Here is a 19,313-nt window from a genome sequence, read left to right on the forward strand (position 1 = left end):
ATGGCGATGGCCTAAGAGTCTCAGGTTCTTCTGCTGGAATAAAAAATATTTTCAGAAAAGTCACTTTCCGTCCAAAGGGTTAGTTTAAAAAATTAATATTAAGCCTGTTTATAGAGATTAGTTTTGCTAAAGAATTGAGCTCTTGAAATTAAATGAACTAACTTATACAGTCAATATACATAATGAAAGCCAAAGGCTTTCCTTTTTTTCCTAATAGTAAAAGATTTTGGGTCTGAGGGTGAAGGTTGCAATTTAACAGATTCTGCAGTTGTATTTTATTTGGTGTGTGGTTATAATTTTAGGGTTCACTGTCTCTGACCTTTTAAAGCTTCTATGTAAACTGATAATCATTTCTGATGGGAAAGTGCACTGAGGATCAACAGTGCCTTTGGGTTGAAGAGTTCGACATCGTTCTTCCCCATTTATTTGTGTTTATATAATAGTAATGCGATATTCTTTGGTGCTGGCATGTTTCTCTTTTGTTTTAATTATTACTGTATTATAGTGTTAACTGCTATGCATTTGTTGTGAACTTTAATTCAAGTTTTGATCAGGCTTTTTTTTTTTCCATAGATTTGTTATGTTTCTAATTCTTATATGCCATATGAAGTTTAACACTGATGTGGGTTGTTTTTAAAATTTCCAACTATAATTACCAATGTTCATGACTCTGAGCTGCACTAAATAATGGTTTGGGGGATGCTTTTAAAACTGTTAGCATGAATCACAAATCTCTAAATTCTGCAAAGAAAATTCTCCATTATCTTTGATAAACTAATCTATGCTATACAAAGCATGTGTATTCTCATGACTGAGGTACTTTTAAAATCATATGTGGCTAAATAATTAAGTATAATTTTAACTAAATATATGCAGTTGCCTGTAGTTTTCGCCATTAAATCTAAAAGGAATGGGAGATGTGTTCCCAGTTTCGATTTTTTAGTAGCTTTAATTCTATATTCTGGCTTCTTGTTTATGGCCAAAAGCCATAAACAGGCATGTCTTTGTCCTCTTATTCTCTTTATCCTTTGCTTTCTCTTGTTGTCTGAGCTAATCCTATTTTTCTTTTCCTTTTTTTTCCTTGAAGAAAATTTTGAGTAGGAACATGACCTAGGTTGAAGTTGAGCAGAAATTATTGTAACATAATTTCAACATTGATTTTTTTTTAAATAAAAGATATACATCTATGTTATAATAAAGGTTATCATTTGTGGGAAGAGCCAAAGGATATCCTTTCCACTACATCACACTATTAAATGCTAATAGCTCGTTTAATTTATTATTCCTCATCTATTCACATAAAAACAGTTGCATTTCTTATATAAAAATAAAAACAACCAAGTATTTTATATTTTCTGAATTTTCTAGTGCATATTTTTAAAACATCATGGAGTGAAGAGTAACATTTTTGAGAAATAAACCTTTTCTGTGACAAGTGTCTAGATCATATGAATACAAATGCTAATCACTAGAAGCTAACTGGGGCAACTATGTAAATAAGTTATTACTCTCTTTTAATGAATCATAACACATTACTTATCCCTTTAATAATTACAGAAAATGTAAATAAAATATGATCTTACTATGTAGTACACTAAGATACACAAAATATAAAGCATTAAAATTTTAAATTTGGCTCGAGATTTGGGAGAGGGGAATATAAAGGCCTATAAAATTGAAAATTGTAGAAGGGTTTTTCAGGCATATACGATGAATAAAAATTATATTGTCTATTAGAAAAAAAGGAATCTTTCTGTTTCCCACTTGTGTAAATTAGTTAAAATAAAGAAGCTCCTAATGACTTGTGTACATTTCCTTTGATACCTTATGGTAGAAGGGGACATTGATGAATGTGTCCACGGATGAGTGATCCTGAAATGTAACATCTCATGACCTGCAGGTGTTTCCAAACTGCCTTCCCCCTGCTTGGGGGCTGTAATTGCTATTTGCAGTTTGCCTGTGAATTATACATCTTTGCTAAAATTGAATCTTGCTTCTTCCACATACCCTGCCATGTGCCAACTTGATCTCCTGGAGCAGCCATGGGTAGCTGTTCTTCATCTTAATGTTGTGATTTCAGGACATCTAGATAATATTCTTTAACTCAGTTCGCTTCTCCATCTTTCCATTGCCTTATTTCAAATTTATTTAAAGTTATTTCATTTTCTTACATTGTCTCCCTTAATCACATGCCAGTTGAAGTGGAATCAGGTCCTGATTGCTTTGAAAGGTTATATAAATATATTTCAGAAAACCATATTTTGTGATCAATTTCATTTTTTAATTTTAGGAGTATTTAGCTTAATGAATTTGCATAGGAATTCATGAAATAGTAAAAGACTTGAAGTCTCTTGCTTTGTAGACATTTAATTAGACTCAAATTTGGAAGTGATTTCGGAAATCACTTATAGTTTCTGTAGCTCATATAATGTCAGTCTGGTCAACATCAAATGTTGGATATAGTTTCATATTACTAAAGATTTATTAGGGCTTCCCTGGTGGCACAGTGGTTGAGAGTCCGCCTGCCGATGCGGGAGACACGGGTTCGTGCCCTGGTGTGGGAAGATCCCACATGCCGCGGAGCGGCTGGGCCCATGAGCCATGGCCTCTGAGCCTGCGCGTCCGGAGCCTGTGCTGCGCAACGGGAGAGGCCGCAGCAGTGAGAGGCCCGCGTACCGCAAAAAAAAAAAAAAAAAAAATTATTAAAGTCGTTATATATGACTATATACAACTTTAAAAAATATGGTTAAGCTTATCCTTTATTATTTAGTACAATATCACTTCTTCCAACTATAATTTTATGCCTTACTAAGAAACTTTCTGGAGTCTCCCCTTTCTGAATAGTGTTCAGACATTAATGTTTATTTTTGCAGATATCTTTCTTGAACTGTGTTTTCACAATTGCACATTTTAAAGTTATCTCAGAGATAGTATCACTTTGTTAATGTGCTCAAAATAAATGTGCTGATTATATTCAATTTTCTAAAGTTAAGCAATAACAAGTTGATAGGGAATGTAAAATTACTTTATATGGAAAAAACTTGACTTTTAAAAAACATACGTAATGATGTTTATTAATGTTCTATTATTGATCATTGCTAGAAAAGATCTTTTTTAGACATACATTTTACATAAGTTCATTCATTCTCCACCTGCAGCCTTATTATTTTTCATCATGTATTATATAAAATAATTATACAAAGTGAACATTTAAAATTTATTTTGAGAACTTGAAATTCAGCTCCACTAATTATGGACTGTTGGCTACTTGATGCTAGCCTTGAAAGCTGTAGGTACAAGTCAAAATTTGAAGGAAAGCTAGCTTTGATAAGTTTAAGGAATAGACTAGGTGAAAACTGAAGAACTCTGCATGCTTGATTATAAAGCTGAGCTACAGACTGGGAGGGGAAGAAGTGGTCTTTGCATGTTGAGGAGTGAGGGAGTCATGGAGGTTTTTCCACAGTAATGAAATAACTGTAAAAGATTTATCTGTTCCAGACATATTTGTGGACTTATATTGTGCCAAATTCTTGGGATATATTGGCGAATAAGAAAGGTATAGAATTTGCCCTCCAGAGCTTATAGTCAGTCTGCTAGAGGAGACAGACAAAAAGATAACAGATGCGCACATGGAATAATGGGAAAGCAAGTAACTGCCACAAAGAGATGACAGAGGAGGGGAAGGTCTGAGGGATCCACCTGAGGAAAATCCTCTCTGAAGAGATGGCTTTAGTTTCATGAAGCATGAGGGTTAAACATGCAAAGAGCAGAGGGAGAGAGAGCAGTGGTCCTGACTGAGGGACAAGAGCTGGTGTTAAAGAGCCAGTGGCAGAAAAAAACGGCAGGTGGGCGGGGTAGACCAGGGCTGGAGCAGAGTGAGGGAAGAGGGCGAAAATAAAGTCAGAGAGGCTGGCCGGGAGACAGGAGCCTAGACACATCGAGTGCCCATGTAAATCCAAAACAAAAAAAATTCTTTTTAGAAACACAGGTAATTATTTATTCAGTTATTTTCTGAATCTGAAAACATTTTTAAGTCTCACCAGTTTATGTGACATAATAAAATAAGAGGAGACTGTTTAAATCCCTTCAAATTCCAGCTTTCATAAGTGAAATAAGTCAGAGAAAGACAAATACTGTATCATAACCAATTATATGTGGAATCTAAAAAGAACAACAAACTAGTGACTGTGACATAAAAGAAACAGACTCACAGATATAGAGAACACACATTTATCTGTTCCAGTGGTTTACACAGTGAGGAAAAGGAAGGGGGGAGGGGCAATATAGGGGTAGGGGACTTAAGAGGTACAAAATATTATGTATTAAATAAGCTACAAGGATATATTGTACAACACGGAATATAGCTGATATCTTATAATAACTGTAAGTGGAATATAACCTTTAAAAATTATGAATCACTCTGTTATACACCTATAACACATAATATTGTACAACTATACTTCAATGAAAAATATTTTTAAAAAGTCAAGCTTGTTTTACACTAAGACCTTCAAATGAAGAAAATGAGACCTTTCCCCACATCTACACCCTACAAGTTAAGCATACTCACCTGTCAGGATCTATTTAAAAAATAATTTTTCTGATAAAAGATTGCTTTCTCCTAAGCATCAGCACAGGACATTTCCTCTGTTTGTCACTTTCTTTCAAAGTCTTACGTTTAAAAAAAAAAGTCGCTGACACTGAAAGCTGCAGTGATGTAAAGCAAAGACGTGTATGATGCACTCATGCGTTTCTCCCAGATCTATGGGAACAAGATGAGGCAACATGCGAGATGAATTAAAAGGCTCGTCGCCTAGTGGATTCTGGGCAGAGGACAGTCTTTAAGACCCAGCAGCATAGTATTTGTCTGGAGAGGAGTTGTTGCTTTTTGACAGATGAGAGAAATCCCCTTAGTGCTGGCTGTGGGAAGAGAGAAGTGAAGTCAGTCCCCTGGTGGTGAAGTCCAGTAAAACAGCGAAGCAGGAGGAAAATTTTTCTCTTCCTCTCTGGCTTTTCTCTCTCTCTCTCTCTTTTTTCTCCTCTGTAGGAGCCACCTCCTATTCTCTCAACTCTTTTAGCATAACCTTCAAAGGAGAACGTTCCCTTCAGACGTGATCATCTTGTTTTCCCCACTGAGAGAATACCTCGTAGCTGCAAGACATTTTTTAAGTCTATGCAGGACTTCGGGGATTTGGTTATCCTGCCACGGAAATTGATCATTGCTGAAGCTTGGGACTCACAGTGTGCTAAATTAGCTACCAGAGTAAGCCTGACCGAGGAAGGCTTTTATCATATACTCTTCTGTTCAGTTTGAACACATTTGCTTGAAATTTGCCGCATGATGCTGTCCAGGGAAGCAGCTTTTTTTCTTGGGATGCAGCAATTCGCTGGTTTCTAAGCTTATTGCAGAAGAAGAAAAAATCTTAGAGTGGATTTTCCCCCGCCCCCCTTCGCGCCCCCCGCTTGATTCCACTGAGCTGTGTTGCACCGCGGTAAAGATCACCTGTCACTAAATCTTTGAGGAAGTAAAACAAAGTGAATTATAATTATTATTTATTTATTTTTATTATTTTTAACCGGCGGAGGCGGCGTGATCACGGAGAATGAGACTGAGAGATGCTGCCAGGGCTTGGAGGAGGATAAAGCTGAGTTTAGGCTGGAAACTAAAAGACTGATTGTTTTTTGGTACAACTTGCCCGGTTCCTTTTCACTTCCTTTAGTTTCGCTTCATGGACAGATCAACAAACCTGGACATTGAGGAACTCAAGGTACGTGATGTTCGGGGCTGGCGTCGTTCCTTCCTTCCTGGCCCTCGCCTGCTCTCTTGCTCTCCTGTCTGTCTTTTTTCTCTGCCTCTTCCTTGCGCTGCTGGAATAGTTAGTGGCCCCGTGGGACGGCGAGTGGGCATTTGGGGTGAAGTGTACCCGGGCGCCCCTCCTAGGGCCGAGGACGAGCATGGAGGGCGGCTTTCTGGAGTTCGGCGTGCACTCTCGGGCCAGGTACCCCCCCCCCCCAACGCCTGCTCCTGCTCCTCCCGGCCACAGCCATCCTGTCCTCCCCTCGTCAGTTACAGGAGCACTTTGGGTACCAGACCCGGCGCCGCGTGCCCGTTAACCTCGCCCGGGAAACGGAGGCGGCGGGCGGCACAGTCCCTGCCCGCTGTCGCCTGGTTGCCCAGCAAAGTTGCCCGAGCTGCGCGGCCACTTTGCCTCCTCTTCCCGCTCCGAGCTGCTTGTCCCCTGGCCCGACACGGGGCCAGCCTCTTTCCGCTCAGAAATTCTCAGTACAGAGGCGTCTGCAGCGACGGCTCGTTATCATTCCGGCTCTTCATGAGACCCCTTTCTCCCGCGAGCACTGACACGGTCTCAGCCACAGTTGCATGGCCCTGGGCGCGAACTCGTGTGCAGTGGGGGGACCCGCTGCAATCGAAGGGACTGGAGAGGTTCCCCCGCTGGCCCGGGGGACGCGAGCACAGCGAACGTGCCTGCCCTGAGCACCCAGCGCAGAGCGGGCCTGGGGGAGTGGGGAGGGGCTGGGGAGGCGGGAGTGGATCTGGGCTGAAAGGAGTGGGGCGGGAAGCGGTACCCAGGGAGATTCTGTGCATCCTTCCCACTGTCGGAGAAAGAGCTGTCCTGACCCGCGCGGAACCCACTCTGCCCCCACCGCTCCGCTGGGTCCTCTCAAGGCACCCTCTCCCTCCCGGGTCCCCGGCTCCACAGAGAGGGGTTGGCTGGCAGGCGCGTTCAGGCTGACAGTATACCCCTCTGTCTGTGGGCACGGCTTTAAGAAAGCGATGAGCACCGCTGCAGTGCCCATTAAAAATTTTTTTTAAAAAAATCAGCAAACCACAAAATCATTTAAATGTCCCGCTCACTGTAAATGAGAAAACAGGAAAGGGGGCAGTGCTTGGGAGCATCCTTTCTTTTTATTCTTCCCTCTTCTTTACCCGCAGGCATTTTCTACCCTCTACTCCATTGCTTCAGGGGATTATTTGACACTAGAGATCAGTTCAGATGGACTCTGTTCAGGTGAGGACTTTCAGACGCATCCTCACCAACTGGGGAAGCTTCGCTAGCAGAGGTTTTCCCAGAAATGTCAGGAAAATGGGTTTGCCCAGTAAGAGGAAAGAGCTGGAGAAAAATCCCCTGTAGAGGGCAAAAGCCTCTCGTCTGCAGCCTGCTCTCTGCCCTGGCCACAGCGCATGAGCTTGCCCACCCAGGAGCCCGGTTCTCCTGGAACGTGCACCCCAAATCTCCTGGTGCTCTAAATTGCATATTAGGGAAAGGAGGCACAGAGAGAGAATTGGCCCTGCCACCCATTGTAGTTGAAGGTGGGGTGGAGGAAGATAATTAGAAGAACTAAGACACCCCTTCATTTAAGACTCGGGGTTTGTTGGAAAAAGCAAATAGGGAGGAGACATATTTGTTGCCCTAGTTAAAGTTGGGGAACAATAAGTTTCTGTGTTACGGCCAAGGTCACCATCCGTAGACCTTGGCCTGGAAAAGAGGTCTCCTATTACCCGTATACTAAGGTAGGACGCAATGCCTTTGTGTTTGAAAGGATCTCTTGCTGCCTTTTCCCAAGCATCCCAGTCTCTTGGGAGCGAGGTACATGAACAACATTTGTGATGTACATTTCGTGCAGAAGCAGAGTATCCAGATTATTTTTTTTTTGTTAAAAATAGAATATGGTACAGAGACAAGCTTTTGCTCATGGGAAATGGAAGGGAAAAATGATTTGGGGTGATCACTTTCCCTGATATTCCATTAGTTTCCTACCAGCTTATCCCCCTCTGAACCCTGGCATCACTAAATTTTTTAAATCAGTGAAAGAGCAAACCCACGGTGGAAACTTCTGTCAGTTTAGTAGAAGATCCCAGCTTGCATTCACTCAGGGCTTCTCACAGCCAGAATGTGCTAGACTCAGTAGAAACTGGAAGAGCCTGTGTGTAAGGGAACATTTGGGCAATGACCTACGGGGAAGAAATGAAGGAATGTCAGAGGCAAAGATGTGTTGAGGGTGCTGAAAAATTATGTGAGGGCCACGATGCTGTGGAAAGTCAAAACTGGCAAGAGAGGAAAGGTAGTCAAACCTTACTAGAAAACATTGAGATCCTCCAGTTTGAGAAATAAAATTGGTGTTGTCATGTTTTTGACTACACTCCTGGAACAAGGAGGCTTTAAAACACTTACACTCTGGCATATATACACTTTGCAGAGATGGGTGCACTACATGTGGAAAAACTTGTCTGGATTTCCTCTTATCAGCAGAATCCATTGGCTTGGGTTTTCTAGACCATCCCAGTTGAAGTTATTTTCTGGTGGCTTCTTGCTGAAGAGTCCCTCATGTGGAGAGAGGGGAGAAAAAAGCTGGGGATACTTATTTTTGACATTGTTTGCTTTTTGGCTTTTCTGCCTGTGATCCAAGGATGCTCCAAGGATGCTCACTTTGAGACAGATTTGCATAAGTACTTTAGTTTCTGAGATGCTTTAAATACATGAAAAGGAAAACAGTGTTCACTGGGATTTGATGGATAAATAAATGTACATAATACTATAAGAATTCCATTTAGCTTAGTTTTAGGTCATTAAAGGAAGATTCTGCTAATTCTTCATCTATGTGCCAGACTATTTTCTCTTTATGAGATTTTTAACAGAGAGTATATGTATTTTTTTGCTATGCTGCATGTGTGGATATGGATTTTTAAAACTGCTGTTTAGTAAATAGTATTACTTTTTGCAAGTTTTTAAACTGAAGGTAAGCTTCAATAATTAAGTGTTAAGCTATTGCTGTCATTATCATAAGACTAAATTTAATCTGCATATTAAAAGATTTACTGGTGGGAAACTAACATATACTTATTTGTATAAAACTTGCAAATGAAGACATGCATGTTTCATCTTCTCTTCTGCACACACGTGCCTGATGAAACAGATCAGTGGCGAAGGGAGCGAGTTCTCATTCAAAGAATTCTGGTCTTTCTTTTCCCTTTGATCTCTATCTGTTTCTTTCTCCAATAAATGTATAACTTTACTCTGGATTTTGCCCTGGTGTTTGTTTTCAAGAAGAAACAACATCAAACAACTCAGCATATGGGTGACTGCTTTGGAAATGTGAGTGCTAATGAATATTGATATTAAGGAAAGTACCCTCTGTCCTGGAATATCTCTGAGTTACAGAGTACTCTTAGTAGTTGATATTTAAAAGAATAACTTCAGCTTTTATTTTAGCCCCGGGGTTGCCCTCTTTTAAACTACATATCTTAGGCACTGGAACACAGAATGCCACTAATTTGTAGAGCTGGCACTTATACATTTGCTTTTTGTAGTGTTTATTTGTAAGAGATATTAGGCTGAGTAAATGGTATGTTTAAGTAACACATATGTCTTTGGCGATTCTTTTACTTAGCTTTTGAAATATGTTTTAATTCACTTGTATTTAGCAATCAAGAAATTAAGCTTTCAGATGCTAAGTGTATATTTGTGGATAACTGTAATTTGCTTTGAGATCAAAAACATAAAACACATCAGGAATATGGTACAATTTTTGCAGTATTATACCAGCTGTTATTTATTTATTTGTCAGGACTGTTCCCACTAAAGGAAATGGGATGATTAGCTAGAAGTTAAAAGTTAAAATGGAATTTTTCCATTACGTGTAGAACATAAACAGTATGCTTCTGGAATATTTTCTTAATTATCAATTAAGGTACAAAATTATAAACTATATAGTTGTAAACTATATAGTTAATCCTGAGGTGCATGAGACAACTTTTCAATAAATATAATTGTACTTGTTTGAGTTAATTAAATATAGTTCAGTCACTGTTGTTTAATTTCATCTCTTTCATTTAAATAAAATTCCATTTACCAAGAGCTTGAAACTTGCAAGGTAAAAGCTTCCCTGAATAATACAACTGGGTCATTAAGAAAGTACACGGTGAGAAATGATAATCTAGCTAAAGAATGCATAGGCGTTTAAACAAGTGGTTGATTGAAAAATGCTGAGGTCTAAAACCAAGTCTCATAGTACATTCTTCTACAATTTCAATCAAGTAAGAGAGTTGGCACTTAGAAGAATTCTAAAAATGTTTTTTTTTTTTTTTGCTTCATCAATAAACCACTCAGCCCAGGAAAGTCGGCTTACTGCAGTGTAGGAGGCTTTGTGATGCGTGTAAGTAGGTGGTATTTTTTTGTTAGTCATTCCATAGTGAAAAATAGTACTCTCCAACAAACATCATAATTTTAGCAACCTGCCTTATATATTCATTTCTTGGCTTAGAATAAGGAAACATAATTGTGAGTACTGAATTATTTGACCTCTTTCACATCTAAATGAATTATAACTTTTGTCCATCCAGGTCAAGTTCCAATTCTCTTTTGATAACAGGGACCAGTCACAAAGATGGAGAAACAGTTAACCTTGATTTCTTTGTGTGCAGAGTGTAGACTTGTTTCACTGAAGTTAAAGTAAACTTCAAGTAGCCCTAGGGAAACATTCATTCTTTTATATGACTAGGAGGGATGAGGGAACATTTTTGATATAAGTGGAAAGAGAATTAAGAAAAATACCTTTGAGGGAAGTTGTGCAAATGATAATTTTAGACATATTCAGTGGGCCACTGTCATCACCAAGTGTATATTTCAATCTCTGTACTGGCTATTATAGTTTTGCTGATCTCCAGACTTTACCAATTGAAAATACATCAAATTTTGAAGGCCCAGTAAAAAAGAATATTTTAGGATTTATGAACTCAAAATCATAGCTACACAAGATGGCTTCATGCTGTAAGACAATAAATCAACATGCGTCTTTGGGGTCTTGCCTTTTATATAATATTTAGTGAGGTGTTTCTTGTACTGTATTGGAATTTCAGCTAAAATACGATTTAGCAGAGCTTACAACTTTAAGTTCTTAAGGAAAATGACCATGTACTTTTGTTCAAATCTCTGTGAAGTGTTTGAGTATATGCATTTAAATAGGTAACTGTATAAATGAATAAATGTTTTGTGTCAAAATACAAGTTTTTAATTGTTTAGAATTGTGCTTGATTGTGACAAAATTCTTAGCTTCTAAATCTCTATGTGACTAAAAGTGAGCTACCTCATTTTATACAAGTACAGATTTTAACATACTAACATCTAAGTTTTTATTTTACTCTAAGTCTTTTCTTTTTCTTGGCAAATGTTTAGAAGCATGAGGTAATCTTATATCCTCAGTGAAACTTTTTAGAGACTTCTAGGCCAACCACAGAATGAACAAACTTAAGGATTACCATCCCTCCAAGAGAATTACAGAGACTCCCATCCTAAAAATTAAAAACTGTGCTAGTGTCTTGAGAGTTTTTTTGATACTCCTAAATTATATTTTCGTAGATTGACTGAAAAATGCTGTAAGCCCTTATCCGATCTTAGAACATTTATACTGCTTTGTTGGAATTAAATAGGTTATCTAGAGTGGTCTATGCCAAGTTGAGATCAGAAATCTTTTTTAAAAAAAGGATTTCATTATATAGCCAGAAGAGCTTTAATTGCCATGGCAATGCCCATCAGTGAAACAGGAGCTGAAGCTTCAGCCTTAGATATTAATTGAAACAATCACCCCACACCAAAATGGAGTTCAGTGGCATTTGGAAGTCAGAAACACCCCAATGTACTAAATCTCTCACTTCAAATCTAACAGCTTGTAACCTTTAAGGGGATTGATTGGTATGGTGGGAAGGGCACAGATCTTGTTGAAGGAGTACTTAGAAGACCTTGTTTAAACCCTGGCTTTGCCATCAACCAGAGGTGGCCCCTTGGGTGTATCATACGTTTCTCAGGTGATGGTGGTATTGCAAGGTAGGAATTGGATTTGGTTCCTGGGTTTTGTTGTAATCATTTTTAGCCACAGCTAAAGAACCTGTTCAAACAGAATTTTCTAAACAAGTGCAATATCTAATACCAATAAAAGGGGAGCAGTTCTGGCGGGGGCAGGAGAGGTTGGGGGCTCTGTCTAACCCACTTCCCCTTTGCCCCTGCACTTGACCCCAGGACATTGCCTAGAACTGTAAGACTGAGGAACACAAAGTAAAAACCTCAGGACCAGTTGATCTCTATCTTCCAAGTTTGAGAGTCTAGGGCTCTGAATACTTTTTTGAGAATGACATTTTGGTGCCCTCCTGGGAGAAAATCATTTTCAAATTGATAAATAAAGTTAATATGGCTCTTTTTATTCCCCAAATATAGCCTCATTTGAACATCATAGTAAATTTGTCTGTTGAATATTATATTCTTATTTAAGGGTACCAAAATGGAGACTCAGAAAAATCAAGTAAAATGCCTAAGATCACAGGGTGAATAAAAAATGGAATAAGAACTCAAATCTATGCTCTCTATATCCAAATACTATGCTCTTATATGTAGGCTAGAATTCCAGGATGTTTGTAGAACTTCTTATGGTAGATATTTTTCACTGAATTTCTCTAATATTCTTGTTTCAAAGAAAAGTGACAGTATTTGAGCCATACTCATAGTATTTATTCTTGTTACAGAAGAAGTGTTATTTCTTTTTCTTTTTTTTTTTTTAACGAATATTCTCATTCCTAATCAGTTACTTTGGGTCAAATTACTGTTGGTTGATGGTTGTGGATAAAACCTAAGAGAAAGTGATAGATAAATCATGAATTTAGGCCACTGAGGAACAGTTTCATAACTTTGTACCAGTCTTTTAAAATAGACCCTCTATATTTTGTCTAGCTCCACGAGTCTTCCTCATTCTCTTGCCTCTTGAATCACTGCAAATAATTTTGATTTTGTTAGGGCCATAAATTGGATTTAACCTGTAACATGGCTTTGGCATTTCAGCTTGTTGTATGTTTAGTATCAGTCTTCAAATTGAAAAAACAATAGACCTAAATGATTATACTTACACTATTATTATGTATGTAGCTTTTATGATAGCCCCAAAACCTGGAAATAAATACCAGATGATTTAATCCATAATAAAACTAAAGTTCTCACTGGCAATCTTTGAGACTTAATATACCAACAATCACAAATGAAGATATACAGATAACTGAACATTATTTTGGAGGGACATTTCTTTTATATTCTTAAGGGGATCAATATTGAATAACACCATTTTTGAAGAACACTTTTCAAAGCCTTTGCAAGTCTCAACATTTAAGGGTCTAACTAGATGGTATGATTGTATGATAACACATATTTTCTGCCTAAGAACCATCATTTTCTCTAATTTCTTCCCTTTCATTGTCAGAGCTAGATTTGGGCATCCTTCTAGAGAACACAGTTGTGACTGGTTGTGACATAATGAAGAGTACACAGCCAAGTTGATTTGAGCTTTGGCTTCTGGGTGGGAGATCAGGTTGACTTAAAATCTTAGTGCATCACACAAGCACACCTGCTTTGTCAGTGCCTCGGCTGAATTATTAATGGCTGTAAAGTACGAACATTCTGGGTTACTCCTAAATAATTAGAAATACAACCTTAAATCCAAGAGAGGCAAGAGCCTACCATCATCTTCTTTGCTGGAGGCATGTAATGCTTCAATATTAACCCACACATTATCATTATCTTACTTCTTTTCATACTGGTTTTTAGACGTCTGTCTTTGTTTAGAATGGCTAGAAAAAAACATATTATCTACCTGAATAAAAGAGCCTTTGATTCTTTCTTGGGTAGAAACAACCAATTCAGCTGCCATGAGCAAGAGTGTTTTTGTGAAACATGATTTAATAAATCAATGTAATGAATGGGAAAATACTGTTATCACTGCAATTCCACAAGTTTCTACCTACTCAGAGTATTTGAGGGTTTTTAAAATCCAAGTCAGAAGGAGAAGCTAACTAATCCAAGTAAGAAATTGCTTATCTAAGACTTACTGAATTACATTCTGGGTTTCCACATCCCTCTCAATGTGAGACTCATGAGAGAGAAATACTATCTAGTCTGAGTACCAGAATTAGTTACGCTTCTAAGTAACCGGTTGGTATTCAATCTTAATCTTTTTCATCATAAAACTGATTGTGTTTTCTACTTTGCCTTAGTTGCTAAAAAGCTCAGAGGCAAGTTTGTGACCCAGCTCTAACAAGTATACTTGTGTCTTAACCTAATTCCTAGCCTCATAATACGTTTTTCTCCCACTATTCTTAAATACTTTCATAAAGAATTAGTGGCCATAAATTTGTTTATACTTAGAGATTATTAAGACCTTTTGCAGAGACTCAGTTATTTTCATAATGTTTCAGTGGACATACCTCAGTATTTCTCATCTCTTCTGAGCAGCTTATACCTCTGTAGGCATTTACTTCCATTTGTCAGGGGCTACAAAGTTTTAAGTTTGAATGCACGCTATGTATATCCAGTTATGCTGTGTGCATGATTTCCATTGCACATAATAGCTGCATTACTTGTGAACCTGCTTGCCACAAAGTGAAACTCACTGTACACCCCAAGACTGCTATTTAGCACTTATGGTATCGAAACTTCTACTTGTTCTAAGACATTCTGTTTTAAATCATTATTATTAGTTCTTAATGTTCTCAAATTTGGCCTTTGTGTAGAATGATCATCTACATTTCTAAATCTCTGCCTTTCTAATGCTTATGACTTTTGTCTCGTGTGGTGACATTATTTTAAGAAAAGTTAGAATAAATGAGCCCATCTGAATCAGCATATTGTTTAACTCTTTTTCAGATTCGCTTTGTAAAAATCAATGTTTTAATCAGTTGAATTGCTCTAGGCAGCAGAGGCAGCTGGACTTTGAGGTATTTTATCTCATCAAGTTTCTTAAAGTTCACGCTTGTGTCATGGTTCAAAGAGCAAGCAGTTCCACGAATAGTGTTGTGTCTTAATCATAAAGGTCCTCATTATTAAAGCATTCTTGGGAGACATTTTAAGCATTTAGTAATTATGTATGTGAAATATACAGCTGGATTAGTTAAACACATTTTCGGCAGGTGGCGAGTACAAGTGAGGATCTTTCATTTGCGTCTGAGCCCAATTACTATATAAAACCTTATTTCATTTTAGAAATACTGCTGTGTTGCTACATATATGTTTATTTCACTTAGTTCCTAAATCAAGAGGAGCTCTTTGCACATAATAAATAAAAACACAACTGACTTTAAAGCGTTTAGCATTGACAACTAGTCATTTTTTTTCAATACCTGTTTCATATGTATACACACTTGAAGGGAATTTCGGCAACCTTTGGAAAAATATGATTCAAGAATGCCAAAAATGTAACGTTATATGCAATGATATTCTATCTCAAAAGATTAAGTAATTAATGCTATACTTTAACTTGGTTTCATAGACTTACATAATTGTCAAAATTATCTGTGATCATGCTCAGTGTATAATTTTTTGTCTTCTTTGCCTCATTTTCTGATGTTTAGTGAGATGCCCTACCCATCTTACCTTAAACTCAGTGCTCATTCAAAGTTGTAGAACTGTACGTTAAGTGTATTCCAACATGCACAGTGCGATCAAAAATCCAAAGATTGAGATCTTGTTTTTTCCACTTCTTGTTTTACGATGAATAGTATTGGAGTATGGATGAATGAAGATGACAAGAAGAAACATCAACTAAAATTTGGGAAAGTTATCAGCAGTTTAAAGCTTAATTGAAAAAGACAGAATGACTCCAAGTAAACAGAATAAACATGATGCTCCTCCCCCAAAAACATTTGACTTAACTGGTAATTCTCTCTTTCTCTTTGGTTTAAATAATCCAGTGTCTAAATTATTACATTACAAAACCTGTGATTCACTATGGTGTTAGTAGACGTGACTCTTATAGATCTTTGATATATGCATTACCCAATTCTTAGCAAGAATTTGTCTTTTTTATATTTTCAATGGGAATGCAATATATGAACTCTTCCAATTTGATCTTTCACTCTCAAAATCTTTACTTTTTACCCTAAGCTCCAAAGTTCCTATTGCCTGGGATTTTGTCCATGGTATTTTTCAGGTCCCTCTTTATACATACTTTCTAAGTGGTCTTATCTACTCATAGCTTCTATTTTTACTTGCAAGGCGATGATACGCAATAATACACATCCACCTTACACCTTTGGTGGCCCAAAGACCATATGCATCTCCTCCTCCCTAGTCTTCAACAATCTACTCTAGAAATCCCTTTCTGGATATTTCACACTCACCTCAGTCTAACAAAACTTCTCCTCTGTTCGCTTAGTGTTTCACCGTTCACTTAAGCACCCCCGCTGGTGCTCTTGGGATCCTTTTCTTCTGATCCCGTTGACTCATCCCACTCATCTAATTGATCCACAAGTACATCATACCACAGAGCCAGAGTTCTCCCCTTTTACGCTTTTTGTTAAAACCCTAGATCAAATTCTCATCTTCTTTATTCTGAATTTTTGTTGAATGTTCTCTTATTCTGGCAATTATGCTGGTCTTATTGCAGTGACTTCTAATGCGATGTTGCAGTTGTGGCCCTAGTGTTAGGGGTATAGTTGGAATCACTGTTAAGGGATTTATACATTCTCTTTCTTATTCTTAGTAAGTCATCTCAGAGTAAGGTGGGAAAGAATGGAAATGGGCGCACCAAGGCTGGGCCTGATGCTGAATAGAAAGGGATTTAGAGGTTTCTAGAAACGCAAAAAGGTACCCTCAAAAATGAAGAAAAGATGGTTTCTGGAAGCTAGACCTGATAGCAGCCACTGATTAACTATGACTAAAATGTTCAGGTTGGGAGAAGGGAGCCACAGATCATTTGTAGATAATTGTGATTCATTTTATAGTTTCTTTTTTTGTCTTGATGAAATCTTTGCATTACACTGTCCCAGAACCATGAATTATGTTTGACAATTTCCTTAGCTGATTTTCTGTATTTTTGACATTTTGATCAGATTTCTTATAGTCAAACATGTTTATATGCCTCTGGGAATTTGACAGCTCGGTCTCTGAGAGGTGGCCCAAGGACCATATGCTAACAGAGTAAGCCACCTAACCAGGCAGGGAGGCATAGAAAAAAATATGAAGAAATCTCAATAAATATAGGCCAAGGTGTTTGTATTCTGAAATGCACATCACAGCTAATGAAACTGGTTTGTTATTGACCTGTAAATCTCAGCTGTTGGTTAGATGGCTTCACAGTTATTTTATTTTTATATCCTTAGTCTTTCAGTAAAAGCTACTTAGTCATCACAGATGTGTTCTATGGGACTTATAATATGAGCTAATAAGAGTGAGGTAACCTAGATATGCATATTTCAAAGTAGGAATGGGGAACCAATATCTCACTGAAGATGGCTGGTGATAACGATGGCTAGTGAGGGATCTCCTAAGAAAACGTAATTTATAAGAATGGGGAAGTCCAGGAAGCAAGATCTGTTCATAGTTCTTCAAAGGGAGATTATTCCTTATTAAGGGACCAGCCAGGTTCTTGACACTTTCTAACTGATCTTCCTTTGTCCAGCCTATTCGACAAGCAATCCTCATTCCACAATTCAGATTTCCCATTTAGGATAAGATAATAATATTTGGTCCCTCACCTGCTTAAAAGTCTTTGTCGATTCCCTGTTGCTTATTTTATAGTCCATACCCCTCAACATGATACAACGTGATATAGAGATTGCTCTATGACCACTCTCTTACCTACCTTCCAACACACACACACACACACACACACATTCTACAATAATGTCACCGAATAGCTCACTTCTCCTTGATCATGCCAGCTCCGTTTCCTCTTTTATAATATTTTATATTCACTTGCCTAGACTACATCTCTGCTTCTTTGCTGAAAGAACTTCTGCTTGTTGACTGGTACCTAGATCCAGGAAGAGATGGTTGTTTCTTTCTTTGTGTTTCTGCACACTTGTATATTTAACTCCACTCTACATTCTTAACTAAATTCTGTGTGGTAGAAAAAATGGTTGGTATGATAACCAGTCTTTTTAGGCTTGGTGAAAATTGCTTAACTGCCAGTAGAAGTTCAATCTTTATAAATGTTCTCAGTTTCCTTGAAAAGAACGTGTATCTTTTCATTTGTTGGAGGCCAAATCCTATTAGATTAAGTTTATTATTTACATAGTTTTCACCTTCCCTAATCTTTCTATTTTGTTTGTTTAAGCTGTAATTATGAAAGAGATAGGTTAAAATTTCCTGTTACGATGGCATTCTTGCAGATCTCTTAGCTTTTGCCTTATATATTTGAGACTATGTTATCAGATATGTATAAATTTAAATTGTTATATTTCTCTGGTGAGTTGAGGCCATTATCATTATGTAATGACCTCTTTATTTCTGGTAATTTTATTTTTTCCTGATTTTAATATACATAGATCGCCTTTAACTAAAGCACTCTACTATTACACATCTTTATTTTGGTTAGTGTTTCTGATGTGTATTTCTTTCATCCTTTTTTCAGCCTCTTTGTTGTAAGTGTAAAATGAAGGTGCTAAAATAAATAATTGCAAAGAATCTTTTCTAGTTTTGTGATAGGTAACTGCTGCTGAAAGCTAATACATTAAATCATTTCTGAGCATTAATATCTTAGTGCAAACTTACTTATCAGATTTGCTAGCCGAGCAGGACTCTGGGGGCATTTTTCATAGGATAGGATATTTTCCATGACAGAAAAGGAAGAAATTCCTCCCAGGTATTCCGTATCATATCATAACGTCTCATTTTCTCTTAGTGACAGTTTCACATTCCAAAGTAAGTTGTAAAAAATATTTTTGTTTATTTTTTTTCTTGCTATAAAGTATATGTTCCGTGAAGTCAGTGATCTTGTTTGATCACTTCATTCCCAGTATTTAGATGGATGCCTGGCATAGAGTAAGCGCTTAGAAGTTTTATTAAATGAATGAAGGAGTGAATAATTGAATGAATGAAGGGGCCTGGTATGAGGTCCTACGTAATCAGAGAACAGAACAAATACCTTGTAAGTGTAGAGAAAGGAATAGGGAAGGGAAAAGTGGAATGCTGGAAGTGGGTAATGCTAGTCGGGGAAAGTGACCTAATTTATGAAATCATTTATGATTATTCCTGTGCCAGACCTGTAACATTACAGGAAAAATCTATAATAGGCTGTCTGTCCGCATCGCTGGGATGGCCTGCCCTTCTAATTTCTTGAGTCTAGCTACTTTACTATAGCTAATTGAGGCATGGTGATACATCTGACCCAAGTGGGACCAATTAAATTCCTTCTCCATGGTATATGGATGAAATAACTTGATTTCAACCCTATTGGATCCAATATTCACTTTTAATGGTGAATAATTTTTATAAAGCCTCCTTTAAAATTATCTCATAAAATACTTTGATAATATAACTTAC

The 19,313-nt window shown here is 37.6% G+C and overlaps 1 protein-coding gene across 2 annotated transcripts in view; it reads left to right on the forward strand.

Annotated features, from left to right (window-relative positions):
- The first annotated feature begins 4,932 nt into the window (after positions 1-4,932).
- SGCZ (sarcoglycan zeta) overlaps positions 4,933-19,313 on the forward strand; it is a 915,455-nt gene continuing 901,074 nt past the window's right edge. For both annotated transcript variants that reach the window (XM_030832087.2, XM_060291683.1), the window contains exon 1: positions 4,933-5,768. In XM_030832087.2, coding sequence (XP_030687947.1) covers positions 5,730-5,768 — 39 coding nt within the window. In that variant the 5' untranslated portion in view covers positions 4,933-5,729. The remainder of the gene's footprint in view (positions 5,769-19,313) is intronic.

Source organism: Globicephala melas, chromosome 21, assembly GCF_963455315.2.
Source record: "Globicephala melas chromosome 21, mGloMel1.2, whole genome shotgun sequence".
NCBI lineage: Eukaryota > Metazoa > Chordata > Mammalia > Artiodactyla > Delphinidae > Globicephala > Globicephala melas.